This window comes from Salvelinus sp. IW2-2015, unplaced genomic scaffold (assembly GCF_002910315.2).
Source record: "Salvelinus sp. IW2-2015 unplaced genomic scaffold, ASM291031v2 Un_scaffold1614, whole genome shotgun sequence".
Lineage (NCBI taxonomy): Eukaryota > Metazoa > Chordata > Actinopteri > Salmoniformes > Salmonidae > Salvelinus > Salvelinus sp. IW2-2015.
The window spans coordinates 93,739-108,133 of NW_019943033.1; the positions used below are offsets into that span (position 1 = coordinate 93,739).

The window sequence follows — 14,395 nt, forward strand, 5'->3', positions numbered from 1 at the left end:
GAAGTGGATGTAGATGGGAAAGCAGAAGAGAGGGAAGAGACTAGGACCAATGTATGAGAAGAGAAGGAGCTAGGACAGTAGAGCAGACGAGGCAGAGGACAAGTGGGCGAGGAAAGAAGGAACAGGCAGAGTCAGAGAAAAAAAAGCAGCCCCCCCGCTAAGTAAGAGAGGGAGTAACGAGAGCGACACGCTCTCAATAGGGGCACAAGACTGTAGACTAGTTATGATGATCGTAGATGTATCAGGTAGAACGTAAATTCTGGGTTTATAACCCCATATTTCTCTTCCTTCTCTCTTCCCAATTCTTCTCTCTGGGTTCACATGTTGCTGTGTAATTTCTGGACACGGGCAATCGGTTATTGCTCGTATAATTACTCGTTGAGTGAGATTCTATGTAAGATTGACGTACTGAGGAGGGCAAGGAACAATAGGAGCCATGGTGGGAGGGTCTGGGGACATCCGATGCCAGTACAGTGGAGGGAAGACAGGTTTGGTGAAAATTGGTCCAGACCGCAGGTCAACTCTGGACAGAAAGTCAATCGAGCCTCAGTTCAGTGGGAGGAGCAAGACAATCGGAGGGATGTCTGAACAATCTTCCGGACTACTGCTCTGGGGTAGGAGCCTGTCTTTTATGATGATACGCAGTTCGCAGAGAAGGGAAAGAGTATGGTATAGAGTTGAACGATGGGTTGGGTAGGCTAGAGCGTGAAGGGTGAGATAGGAAAGAAGAGAAGTCCTGAAAATTAGGCTGTTTTGTGGAATTGTAGCATAGTCAAAGTAAGGTGGTCTGACTTAGGTAGTGCGTAGAATGGATATATGTGATAGGGAGGAGCGCATAGCCAAGCGTGCATGATACCTCGCCATAGGGAGCTCAGCGGGTAGCCCGGGAGGCCCGAGGAAGGATGCTGAAAAGGGTTCACATCGCAAGGTGGAGGGAAGGCGCTTGGAGAGGCATGAGAGGAGTGGGGGACATGAGAGAGGGAGGGTAGCTAAGTGCAATCCTCACAGACGACTCGAACAGACAGGTGGGAACCCTTATACACAATCGTGTTCTCATTCTATATATGGGCGTATTCCTAGGACAACATAAGGCTCATAAACCGGTTAACCTTAACGCTCTTGAGTTAATTCAACCATCATACGAACACCGGGAATCGTCGGCATTTGTTGATACATGGTAATTGAGTATAAGCAATGGAGTGGTAACTGTCACCTCGTATGAATACTAAAATTTCTCAAATGGGGTCTCACTGACTTGATACTTGTTGCTTAGATAGGTCGCTGTACTACAATGTAGGGGGTTTTGGGGGTTATAGGTTGGAGGGGCTTGGAACCTGGGTGAGTACTGGGGATGGTACATTATAGGAGGGGTTTCTCGACTGTAAGTGCGAAATAGAAGCTTACATATCTCTTATTGAGGATCACCCCTTCGTCTCCTCAGGTTTACTCACTCTCCGGGCCTATCGCTAAAGACATCTTGTGCTTCTCAACTTTTAATCCTATCTTTTAATTATCTTGGTCGCTATCTCCACTTCAATTCTCTTATTCAGTCCATGCTCGGTTTACCTATCGGGCTCCTCATAACAATGTTTTCTTGGCCTCCTTCACATTACGTTCTGGCATTTCTCTTTAAGGTTTCTTCTTTCTTATCCTTTCTCCTCCTCTCTTCTTCTACTCTATCTTCATCATACTCTCACATAAAATTTCTCGTCTATACATCATCTCTTTATCTCTTTTGCTTTCCTCTTTTCAGATCCTGCTAACTTGTCTATGCCCGCTTCAGGTTCTTCCTCTTTATTCACTTTTTGTCTCTTTATCCTCTTTCTCTCCTACGCTCGTCTCGGTCGGTACTTCTGTTGCACGTAATCGGTCCTCACGACGTTCTATATCGGCCTCGTCGGTTTGCTCGCGTGATCAATTCTGTTCCTCATCTTGTCTCACCTTTCCTGCTCCTCTCTCTTCTAAAATCCTCTCCTCTCCTCTCTCCTGCTCTTTCCTCTCCCTCTCTCTCTCTTTCCTCTCCTCTCTCTGCCTTCTCTCCTGCTCTTCTGTCTGCTCCTCTCTCCCTCTTCTCTTTCCTCTCTCTCGTCTTTCCTTTCTCTCGCTCTCTCTACGCTCTCCTTCTCTTTACATCTCTCTCTTCTCTCTTCCTTCCGTCTCTTTCTCTCGCTCTCTTTCCTATCAGCTCTCTTTCCTCTCCTCTCGCTGCTCTTTCCTCTGCGCTCTCTTTCCTCTCCTCCTATTTCCTCTCTCTCTTCTTTCCTCTCCTCCTCTTTCCTTCTCTCTCTCTCTCTCTTCTCTGTCTCTTTCCTCTCCTCCTCTCGTCGTCGCTTCTCGTCCTCCTGCTCTCTCTCATCGCTTTCTCTCTCTCTTTCCTCTTCTTCCTCTCCTCTCTCTCTCTCTTTCCCTAAACTCTCCTCTCTTCTCTTCCTTTCTTCTCTCTTTTCTCTCGTATCCTCTTCTCTCTTTCGCTCACCTTCCTCTTGCTTCCTCTCCTCCTCTTTCTCTCCCCTCTCTCTCTCTCTTTCCTCTCCTCCTCTTTCTCTCCTTTCCTCTCCTCTCTTTCCTCTCCCCTCTCTCTTCCTCTCCTTCTCTCTCCTCCTCTTCTCTCGCCTCTCTTACTCTCTTTCCTCTCCTCTTCTTTCCTCTGCCCTCTCTCTCTCTCTTCTTTCCTCTCTCATATCCTCTTTCCATCTCTCTCTTCTCTCTCTTCTCTCTCTCTGGTCTCCCTCTCTCCTCTCTTATCTTCTCTCTGCCCTCTCTCTCTTTCTCTCTCCCTCCTTCTCTTCTTCTCCTCTCTCCTCTTTCTCTCCTTTCTCTCTCCCTCGCTCTCTTTCCTTCTACCTCTCTTTCCTAGCTCCTTCCTCCTCTTTCTCTCTCCTTTCGCTCTCTCTTTCTCTCGTCTTCTTTCCTCTGCTTCTTTTCTCGGGGGGGCAGCTGGTGGTGGGAGGACGGATGGGGGGAGGGACTGATGAGCTGGACAGTGGGCTGGCTGTGCCCCGGGAACACCAAGCTGGTCACTAGCCCCCCTGGACCTGCCCCTGCACCTATGGGATTGGGTGAGGAGTAGTACCCAGGCCCTCCGCTTCCTACTCCGGAGCCAATCAGAAGCTGCGCTTGTTGCGATGGGAGGGACCTCCTGTCTGGTGGGTGAGGAATGGATGAAGCTGCTCCATCTCGGGGTTTACTAGCGATGGGGACTGGCGTGCTCACGACTGGACGAACCACGTTGGTCACCACTGTAGATGCCACTCTGACAGCCCCTAAGCCCAGGACAGGAGACAGGCCAAGGGGGGCAAGGGCAGACGGAAATGGGCCTCCGGGGCTGGAGATGACAGAGTGGCCTGAGGAGGACAGGGAAAGAGAGAGGGATGCCACTCCTCCTCCATCACCACCTCCTCCCTCTATTCCTCTCTTCCTCCTGCGGTCTGAGAGCCCCCCTCTCTCCTCGTCGTAGCGTTTGGAAGGGTAGGAGGAGAGAGAGACGGAGCGTCCGTGGGGGGTGGGCTGGGAGGAGGAAGAGCAGATCACTGGAGCAAAGACACGCTGCAGAGACAGAAAGAGAAACAACTAGATGTCTGTAGCAGGGTGAAWAGCAGAAGGTCTAAAACATTTTCCACTTCTCTAAATAATGGTACTATATCAACAACATGATCAGTCAGACAACTGTAACTCAATCTAGCCTTGATAAAGGAAGAGACTTACCTTGCGATCGCTCTCGTTCCCAGAGGCGTTGTCACTGTCGCTGTCCGTCACTCTCTCCTTACACTTCAGGTCTATGGAGCTGGCAGGGTACAGGTCCTCTGTAGGGGGAAAGGGGAGTGAGGGTACTCATGGTTTATGTGCATAAACACCCATTTCTAACTTCCCCTGCCAGTATATTGTACACGTAATATGCATGTCTGGGAATCGTTTGTGTAATTTCCTGCGACCAGATACATTTATTGTCCCTGAAGCGCAATTGAATTGAATTTCTGAGTTATTTCTCAAACTGTCCAATTAAGATGATGTCATTATGGGAAAAGAGCTCCCAGTAGTATTGTGTTTCCCAGCAGTGTAATAACCTGAGTTTTACGTGTTTACAGGGGCTTACTCCAAAATAAGATTATAATTGTTGTTGAGATGTCACAGCAGCTTAGTTTCTCACCGATGACATCATCATCTCCCTCCTCTTCACAGATGACCATGCGTTCCTCATCACTGGTCATGTCCTCACTGACCCCCCTCTGAGACCGGGACAGGGTCTGGGCACGCCCCGAAAACTGGCCACCACCATCCCCACACATCTGAGCGAGGAAGAGGAGGAGAGGATCCAGATATAAAAACAACAAAGTGATGGATGAGAGGGACGAGTCAGAATTGACACACCAAACTAAGAAACCTCTGTTTATCATTTGAATAAAGTGGCTGTGGTGAAAACAACATTATGCAGCATGGCCTTACCTGTGACAGTTCGGCCAGGGCCTGTGTGTTGCCCTTCTCACTCCTCTCCAGGCTGTGCATGGCACTCTGGGAGAAGGCTCGGGGGCGGGGTAGCTGACCTACATGCCCCTCTCCTGGATTCCGCTCAGACACACCCAGCAGGCCAGGCCCCACCCCTTTCAGCTCCACACCATGGGGCTCTGGGAGAGAGAAAGTAAGGGGGAGAGAGACAGTGGTGCATAGCGAGAGGAAAGAGAGAGCTAGATAGATATTCAATTATAATGTTTTAGTGATGACAGAGCTCAGAGGAAACCGTGGCAATCAAATGAACATCTCTTCCTTTCTGTTATCTCTTATTTGGGTGTATTGAGCAACAGTGTGTGACTCACCGGTGGTCTCAGACATGCTCCTTTCTCTAATGTCTTTGCCCCCCGGCCCCGGGAGCCCTCGGCCATCAGAACTAGACTTCTTCCTGTCTTTGTTGCACCACTTCCAGTCTGGATGGGCCTTAAAGTGGGCCTCCTTCACCTGAGAAAGAAGGAAAGAGAGAGATAGAGGATGAGCAAACAAAATACATTCATTTTTTGGCTGCTTAGTCAGGTCAGACTAAACCATTGCACTAAATTGGTGTGTGTGTAACACCTGGAAGGCGAGGTCATGATACTTCTGCTTCTCTTTGGGCCCCAGGGCGTACCACCACTCGCCCAGGATCTTGCTAACCGTGCGGTTGTCCTGGTTGGGGTGCCTCTGGTGCACCAGCGCTCGATGACGCTTACTGAAGATCATGAACGCGTTCATCGGCCGCCTGATGTGGTCCTTCTCCCTCTGAGAGGGAGGAAAGAATGATTAGATGATAGGGTGAGACAAAGCCAGAGCGCCTTGCCAGGGATGCTCCTCTTTTAACAATGTGATTAAATGAGGAACGGAAGGTAAGAGAAGTAAGGTAAGAGATGAATTGAGAAAATAAGTAAGAGAGAGAGGTGAGAGGTTACCTTGCCAGGGCTGATCTTGTCCCCGTCTTTAGGCAGGGCGCTGAGGGACTGAGTGCGTCTCTTCACAGGAGTCACAGACAAGGGCGGCTCAGGAAGAACACTGGGGAAGAACCTGAGAGACAGACCGGTGGAGACAGAACCATGAGAACATCAGATATCTCTGACTGAAACATATACATATATATATATAGTTGAAGTCAGAAGTTAACATACACTTAGGTCGGAGTCATTAAAACTCGTTTTCAACCACTCCACAAATTGCTTGTTAACAAACTATAGTTTTGGCAAGTCGTTTAGGACATCTACTTTGTGCATGACACAAGTAATTTTCCCAACAATTGTTTACAGACAGATTATTCACTTATATGTCACAATGTATCACACTGCCAGCGGGTCTAGAAGTGTGTCATACACTAGTTGAGCTGGCCTTGAAGCACGTTGGAAAATTCCAGATAAATGACATCATTGGCTTGTAGAGACGCTTTCTGATTAGTCCAATTACATCATTCCAGCTCACTTGGGGAGGTGTTACCTGTCGGATAGTATTTATCAGAGCTACTCCTTCAACTAACTTTCGAGTGCCTCAGCTCTGACATCCATGGGAGAAGATCAAAAACAATCGAAGCCAATACCTCTAAAGAGAAGTAGTTTGTAGACCTCCACAAGTCTAGTTCACCTTAGGAGCAAATTTCCAAATGCCTGAAGTATCAACGCTTCATCTGTACAATCACAATATTTACGCAAGTATAAACACCATGGACCACGCTAGCCTTATACCGCTCAGGAGAGGAGATGCTGTCTGTTTGCGTCCTAGAGTATGAACGGACTTTTTGCGCTAAAGAAGTGCATAATGCAATCCCAGAACTAACAGCCAAGCGACCTTTGAAAGAGCTTGAGGGAAAACAGTACAAAAGTTATCATTTATAGCCAGCAGTGAGAGAGCAAGGTTCTCCTATATCGGACAGTAATCCTAAACCGTTACTCAAGCAAGGAAGAAGCCACTGCTCCAGAAACCGGGCATAAAAAAAATCCAGATTACCGTTTGCAAACTGCACATGGGGAGCATATAAGACGCGGTACTTTTGGAAAAAGTGTCCTTCTGGTCTGATGAACAAAAATAGAAACATGTTTGGCAATAATGACCATCTAGTTATAGTTTGGCAGGAAAAAGGGAGGCTTGCAAAGCCGAGATACGACCACCTAATCCCGAAAGCACGCCTCCGGGTGCAGCAATCATGTAGTGGGCGGTGCTTTAGCTGCAGTGAGGGACTTTGGTGCGAACGTTCAGGCACATGATGGCCCATCCCATGGTAGGACAATTGATGTGATGTATAGTGAAGCAACATGCGTCAAGACCAACTCAGTCAGGAAGTTTTTAAAGCTTGGTCGCAATCAGGGTCTTTATTGACCGCATATGACCTCCAACGTCTTCGCGCACAATACTTGTCCTTCAACAGTCCTTTGTGGCAAAGAATGTGCTCCTTTAACCGACAACACAGTCAAGGTATTGGGTAGTGCCATTCACAAAGCTCCTGTACCTTCAATCCCTATTAGCAATTGTTGGGTCAGAACTGGAAAAACAGCTGTGTGCGTACATAGGACTACAAACCTGACTCATTACACAGCTCTTCAGAAGGAATGGGCCGAAAAATTCACCCAACTTATTGTGGGAAGCTTGTGGAAGGCTACCCAAAACATTTGACCCAAGTTAAACAATTTAAAGGCAATGCTACCAAATACTGTAAACTTCTGACCTACTGGGAATGCGATGAAAAAAATAAAAGCTGAAATAAATCATTCTATCTACTATTATTCTGACATTTCACATTCTTAAAATAAAGTTGTGATCCTAACTGACCTAAAACAAGGAATTATTACTAGGATTAAATGTCAGGAATTGTGAAAAACTGAGTTTAACTTCTTATGTCTGCATTCCGCTACCGGGATCGATACGACAGCAGCCAGTGAAAGTGCAGGACGCCAAATTTAAAAAAACAGAAATCTCATTATTAAAATTCCTCAAACATACATGTGTCTGATATCATTTTAAAGGTATTCTTGTTGATAATCCCACCAAAGTGTCCGATTTCAAATATCCTTTTCAGCGAAAGCACTACAAACGATTATGTTAGGTCACCATCAAACCACAAGCACAGCCMTTTTTCCAGCGAAAGATAGCAGTCAGAAAAAGCAGAAAGAGATAAAATTAATCACTAACCTTTGATTATCTTCATCAGATGACACTCATAGGACTTCATGTTACACAATACATGCATGTTTTGTTTGATGAAGTTCATATTTATAACAAAAAATCTGAGTTTACATTGGCGCGTTAGATTCACTAGTTCCAAAAACATCCAGTGATAGTGCATAGCCACATCGTTTCAACAGAAATACTCTTCATAAATGTAGATGACAATACAAGTTATACCTCTCCTTAATGCAACCGCTGTGTCAGATTTCAAAAAAACTTTGCGGAAAAAGCATAATCTGAGAATGGCACTCAGAGCCCAAACCAGCCAGAGAAATCTCCGCCATGTTGAGTAGTCAACATTATTCATATATAAATATTCACTTACCTTTGATGATCTTCATCAGAATGCACTCCCAGGAATCGCAGTTCCACAATAAGTGCTTGTTTTGTTCGATAATGTCCATCATTTATGTACATTTATGTCCAATAGCTTCTTTTGTTAGGGCGTTTGGTAAACAATCCAAAAGCGCAATCTGGTCCATTCGGACGAAACGTTCAAAAAGTTATATTACAGGTCGAAGAAACTTGTCAAACTAGGTATAGAATCAATCTTTAGGATGTTTTTATCATAAAAGTTCAATACTGTTCCAACCGGAGAATTCCATTGTCTGTAGAATTGCACTGGAACGAGAGCAACCTCTCAAGTGAAAGCGCGTGACTGAGAACGAGGCTGTAGGCAGACACCTTAGTAAAACAGCTCCCATCCGGCCCCCCTTCACAYGAGCAGCCTGAAACCACTTTCTAAAGACGGTTGACATCTAGTGGAAGCCTTAGGAAGTGAAAAATAACCCATATCCCACTGTGTATTCGATAGGGGCTGAGTTCAAAAACTACAAACCTCAGATTTCGCACTTCCTGTTTGGATTTTTTTCTCAGGTTTTTGCCTGCCATATGAGTTCTCTTATACTCACAGACATCATTCAAACAGTTTTAGAAACGTCAGAGTGTTTTCTATCCAATACTAATAATAATAATATGCATATATTAGCATCTGGGACTGAGTAGGAGGCAGTTCACTCTGGGCATGCTATTCATCCAAAAGTGAAAATGCTGCCCCCTATCCCAAACAAGTTAAATCATTAGAACACATTCACCAAAAACCACAAAATACCCCTGGAATGGATTTCTGCAAATATATATAAACACCACGGGAGTCCTCTTACATTTGGGAACTTCACAGTCCTATTGATCAAACAACCATGTAAAGGTAGGCTCTCTCTCCCTTAGTTATGCACATAACAACAAGATCATCAACGAATGCTAGCCATAGCAAGATGAGCTAAAATCTAACAAAGGAACAATTACGTATGTTTAAACGATGCGTAATTGTAGCCTCCACGACCTCCTGCAGCTTGCCTACCAATGCATGCTTGTCCCAACCAAGCACCCAAGCTAACTGGCTAAAGTTGGCTAGCTTACTAGTTAACTACTTCCAGACACAAATGAGAGAACACCTCACTCTGACCATTTTACTCGCCCTAGCAGAACTGATTAGGTTGTTTACCTGTCATCTAGAACGTTCGTGACTAACTATTACCTTTTTTTGCCTACGTTTACTGACATATTCAGCGGGTGTTACTCATTCGTAAATTCATCAGTTATTCTGCGCTCTGGCACACTCAGACGAGAGTACTCTGAAATCAGAGTAGATAGCCAGAGTGAATTTGCAAACGCAAGAGATATGCTAACAGTCGTTCAAGATACCTGCGTCTCTAGCTATGTATAGCCACCGAAAAACAGTATGAGGGGAAAAAGTCAGTCACTCACCCACCCACTCCTCTAATGGCATGACGTCCTCCTAGCAGCTAGCTAACATTAGGCTCTGTGTTTTTAGCTCGCTACATAAATAGATACAGTAGCCTATTAGCCACGTTATGACTGACTTGTGATCATTGCCCTTGATAGTTTGATTGTATTGACATTCCCAGCGTTAGTTACATTTGTCAGTTTTTGTCCAAAATAGAGTCATTGAAACTGAAACAGTGCTTCCCGAATGGAGGCAGCAAACAATGTACCATTCATTGTATTGCTGAATTATATTAATCATGCATTGAACTGCATCCATCTATTCTGCCAACAATGCCTTTGTGTATGTCATGGAACATTGAGTCAAATATAACCTATTTAAAAAATATATCTTATAAAGTTGGTTTTGTAGCATAAACTGGGAATTTGATATTTTTGACTGATATTATGATTGTCTGTTTCATATCTGCAAAGTAGTWAAAACGTTGTCAATTCCACTTTAAACTTCAGGTCACCAATTACTTTGTGTGCTAAACGTGAAATGCTTTTTGCATTGGGAAGTAATAGTTGTACATTTTGATTGGGAAATGCTTAATGGTTGTGTTTTTGTATTCTTATGATTGGGACCTACTGGCTTATTATGTCAGAGTTTATGGACAGCTTATCCTTTAACATCATGCTGTGTGTGACTGCTGTCTTGTCATCGGCCCTATGTAGTTGTCCTGGAGAAGTTGGTCAATTCTAATTTTGCCAAAAAGTTCCCAAACAGGCCGCCCAGAAAAGGCACCTGTGTGAAAAATCCAATTGGTTTTTATGCGTTTTCCTATAGATTTTTCAGATTTTCAATCTCAAAATCACAAAAAAAAAAATAATATAGAATGCCATGAAAGTTTAATGCTTTTTGACCAGTCACCAAATTAATATAGTTGGTTCAGAGTTTGTTTTGATAATTCAACCTGCGTGTCCTGATCACGTCTGGATGGACAAAATCGACATGCGTGCGATGGCACACGCGGATGCACGCGCCCAGGTCTGGTCAGCATGTAAGTCCACAACAACGCTTAAACCACATCAATCTGATTGGGTGGGCCTGTCAGGGCCTGGCTCCCCAGTGGGTGGGCCTCTGTCCACCCAGGCCCATCCATGTCTGCGCCCCTGATGCAAACAGTGCATGATGACAATCGCGCATTACAAATAGCCTACTAACCAACTCTCCTGACTAAACTKTTTAAATACCTGGTTTGCATATCCTTTGTTGCCTTAGTTAGCATTTACTGGTAGATATCGTACATTCAAACTTCTTTCCTACCCTACCAGCTACCGATGTCATTCTTCTCTGAGCTGCTCCATGCCAAACCCATCTGAAAGCTACACACTCTTACTGCCTGCAGATGATATTCCATTGAAACTAGGCTGTGTGCATGTGAATATATTTCACTTGCTTTGCGATTTGTAGGCTACTTTGTGAATGATTTCTCTACTGTACTTCCTAATTGATAAGTCGTACACCTCCACTACACTACTTTGATACTCATCAGCAGGGATTAAGTTAGTATAGGCAAAGTACACTGGGGAAAAAGTGAGTATACATCTTAAACTGTACCTGCGTATACCCTACACCACTGGCCCTTTGTGTTGTACAAAAAGTGCACTCTCCTACATAAGTGCGCTGATATTAGAGTTGATCCCTCAGAATTACTAAACCTGTCACAACACTGAAGGCCTATAGGTTCACCACTGTACTAACCTGTCACACACTGAAGACCTATAGGTTCACCACTGTACTAACCTGTCACACACTGAAGGCCTATAGGTTCACCACTGTACTAACCTGTCACACACTGAAGACCTATAGGTTCACCACTGTACTAACCTGTCACAACTGAAGCCTATAGGTTCACCACTGTACTAACCTGTCAACACTGAAGACCTATAGGTTCACCACTGTACTAACCTGTCACACACTGAAGACCTATAGGTTCACCACTGTACTAACCTGTCACACACTGAAGCCTATAGGTTCACCACTGTACTAACCTGTCACACACTGAAGACCTATAGGTTCACCACTGTACTAACCTGTCACACACTGAAGCCTATAGGTTCACCACTGTACTAACCTGTCACACACTGAAGACTATAGGTTCACCACTGTACTAACCTGTCACACACTGAAGACCATAGGTTCACCACTGTACTAACCTGTACACACACTGAAGGCCTATAGGTTCACCACTGTACTACCTGTCACAACTGAAGGCCTATAGGTTCACCACTGTACTAACCTGTCACACTCTGAAGACCTATAGGTTCACCACTGTACTAACCTGTCACATACTGAAGGCCTATAGGTTCACCACTGTACTAACCTGTCACATGCAGAAGACCTATAGGTTCACCACTGTACTAACCTGTCACACACTGAAGACCTATAGGTTCACCACTGTACTAACCTGTCACACGCAGAAGGCCTATAGGTTCGCCACTGTACTAACCTGTCACACACTGAAGGCCTATAGGTTCGCCACTGTACTAACCTGTCACATACTGAAGACCTATAGGTTCACCACTGTACTAACCTGTCACACACTGGAGGCCTATAGRTTTGCCACTGCGCAAGCATATTGTCTATAATAGATATGAAGGCTGTTAAGACATTCCTGTTTCAAGAAAGGTGTGTATATTTGGCCTGGAGAAGCAGCTCTATGTGGTGACTGAATGGAAGCTGATAATTATGAGTTTTTTTACTCTGGGAAGAAATTATGAGTCATCGCTGTCCAAGACAGAGCCAAGACCRAGTACAAATGTATCCAACATGTAGAGAAGACCAAAAGACTCAATATGTGGTCTCGAGACTGGACTCAAGACCGGTCTCGAGTACTACAACTATGTAAAAAATAGCCTACATAAAGCCAACAAATAAAAGCAATGGAGCCTCCAGGTAGAAAATATCCTTAGAAAAATAAATATCACATTGACTATACATGGCCTGTCTGCAAGAAACTTGAAACATTGCATCAACTTGTGTCAGCCAAAAGCTCATGCTAACAAACTTGCAACATTGTATAAAATATTCTGGGCCCTTTAGAGTTTCGCTCCATTGAGCTCGGGCCAGACCGTAGGCTATAAGAGCTCATCGGGTAGGACTATTTTATGACATTTCCACTGGATCAGAGCATGATATTTTTCCCTTTCACGCCGAGTGGTTGTGGAAAGGGAGAGAGCTGGAAAGATATTTCAAATACATTGAGGAACTATTGCCACTCAATGGATGAGGTGAAGAAAAGATTACTTTGAGAAGCTCCACTGCTCATTAGTGGTGGTGCGTTAAGCCAATAAGAAACACTATCAGATCCCCAAATTGGCCTACATTTGCACACAGGCAAGGTAGCCTGTAGTCTTACTTCTTTGCGTAATCAGGTATGCATCCTTACTCCACATTTCTTCAACTAGCAGTCACTTTTCTCCAAACAAAAGACAATAACTAAATTGACAAAACACGTAAATGGAATGAAATAAACCAAAACTTGTTTCGCACAAGTTTACTATAGGTAGTGTAGGCTAACAATGTGTCCCTTCTGACAATGACAACGGTAAAAGACTGCATTAACAATATATTAAATGCAATAACAAAAATTACCGTAACCAAACAAACATTATGGATTAGATATTATAGGAATTAACGGTACATTTACTACTGGTGATATACAGTATGTAATGGGGAATTGATAGACTAACAATCACACACAAACAATTCTCACAATTAAGTTATGAAACAATGAATGTGCACAAATTGCGGGAGAGAGACGTGCATTATGCATCCTASCACACTCCCCTTCCTCTTGGACTGTGCCATGCTCCGCAATGGATTAGTTCACTGAGATGGGCGCGAATCAGACAAGTATCTCGTGTTTAATAAATAGATAAATATATACAGTACCAGTCAAAAGTTTGAACACACCTAATCATTCAAGGGTTTTTCTTTATTTTACTATTTTCTACATTGTAGAATAATAATGAATACATCACAACTATGAAATAACACATGTGGAACCATGTAGTAACCAAATAAAGTGTTAAACAAAACAAAATATATTTTATATTTTAAATTCTTCAAAGTAGCCACCCTTTGCCTTGACAGCTTTGCACACTCTTGTCTGGCTGTGCGGCCCCACAAGAAATGCACCCTACACCAATCGACTGACCCACACAAACCGGTCATGCTGGAGGATTGGCAGGCACAGAAGTTCTCCACGGCGTCTCCAGACTCTGTCACGTCTGTCACATGTGCTCATGTGCTCAGTGTGAACCTGTTTCATCTGTGAAGAGCACAGGGCGCCAGTGGCGAATTTGCCAATCTTGGTTGTTCTCTGGCAAATGCCAAACGTCCTGCACGGTGTTGGGCTGTAAGCACAACCCACCTGTGGACGTCGGGCCTCATACCACCCTCATGGAGTCTGTTCTGACCGTTTGAGCAGACACATGCACATTTGTGCCTGCTGGAGGTAATTTTTGCAGCTCTGGCAGTGCCCTCCTTGCACCAAAGGCGGAGGTAGCGGTCCTGCTGCTGGTTGTTGCCTCCTACGGCCTCCTCCACGTCTCCTGATGTACTGGCCTGTCTCCTGGTAGCGCCTCCATGCTCTGGACACTACGCTGACAGACACAGCAAACCTTCTTGCCACAGCTCGCATTGATGTGCCATCTGGATGAGCTGCACTACCTGAGCCACTTGTGTGGGTTGTAGACTCCGTCTCATGCTACCACTAGAGTGAGAGCACCGCCAGCATTCAAAAGTGACCAAAACATCAGCCAGGAAGCATAGGAACTGAGAAGTGTCTGTGGTCACCACCTGCAGAATCACTCCTTTATTGGGGGTGTCTTGCTAATTGCCTATAATTTCACCTGTTGTCTATTCCATTTGCACAACAGCATGTGACATTTATTGTCAATCAGTGTTGCTTCCTAAGTGGACAGTTTGATG

General features: G+C 44.7%; 1 protein-coding gene across 1 annotated transcript in view; it reads right to left on the minus strand.

Moving 5' to 3' along the window:
• Positions 1 to 14,395, minus strand: part of LOC112071433 (protein capicua homolog) — a 65,572-nt gene that overhangs the window by 8,587 nt on the left and 42,590 nt on the right. The window contains 7 exon segments of the mRNA XM_070439391.1: positions 2,888 to 3,546; positions 3,706 to 3,803; positions 4,148 to 4,286; positions 4,444 to 4,622; positions 4,812 to 4,950; positions 5,065 to 5,247; positions 5,415 to 5,526. Coding sequence (XP_070295492.1) covers positions 2,888 to 3,546; positions 3,706 to 3,803; positions 4,148 to 4,286; positions 4,444 to 4,622; positions 4,812 to 4,950; positions 5,065 to 5,247; positions 5,415 to 5,526 — 1,509 coding nt within the window.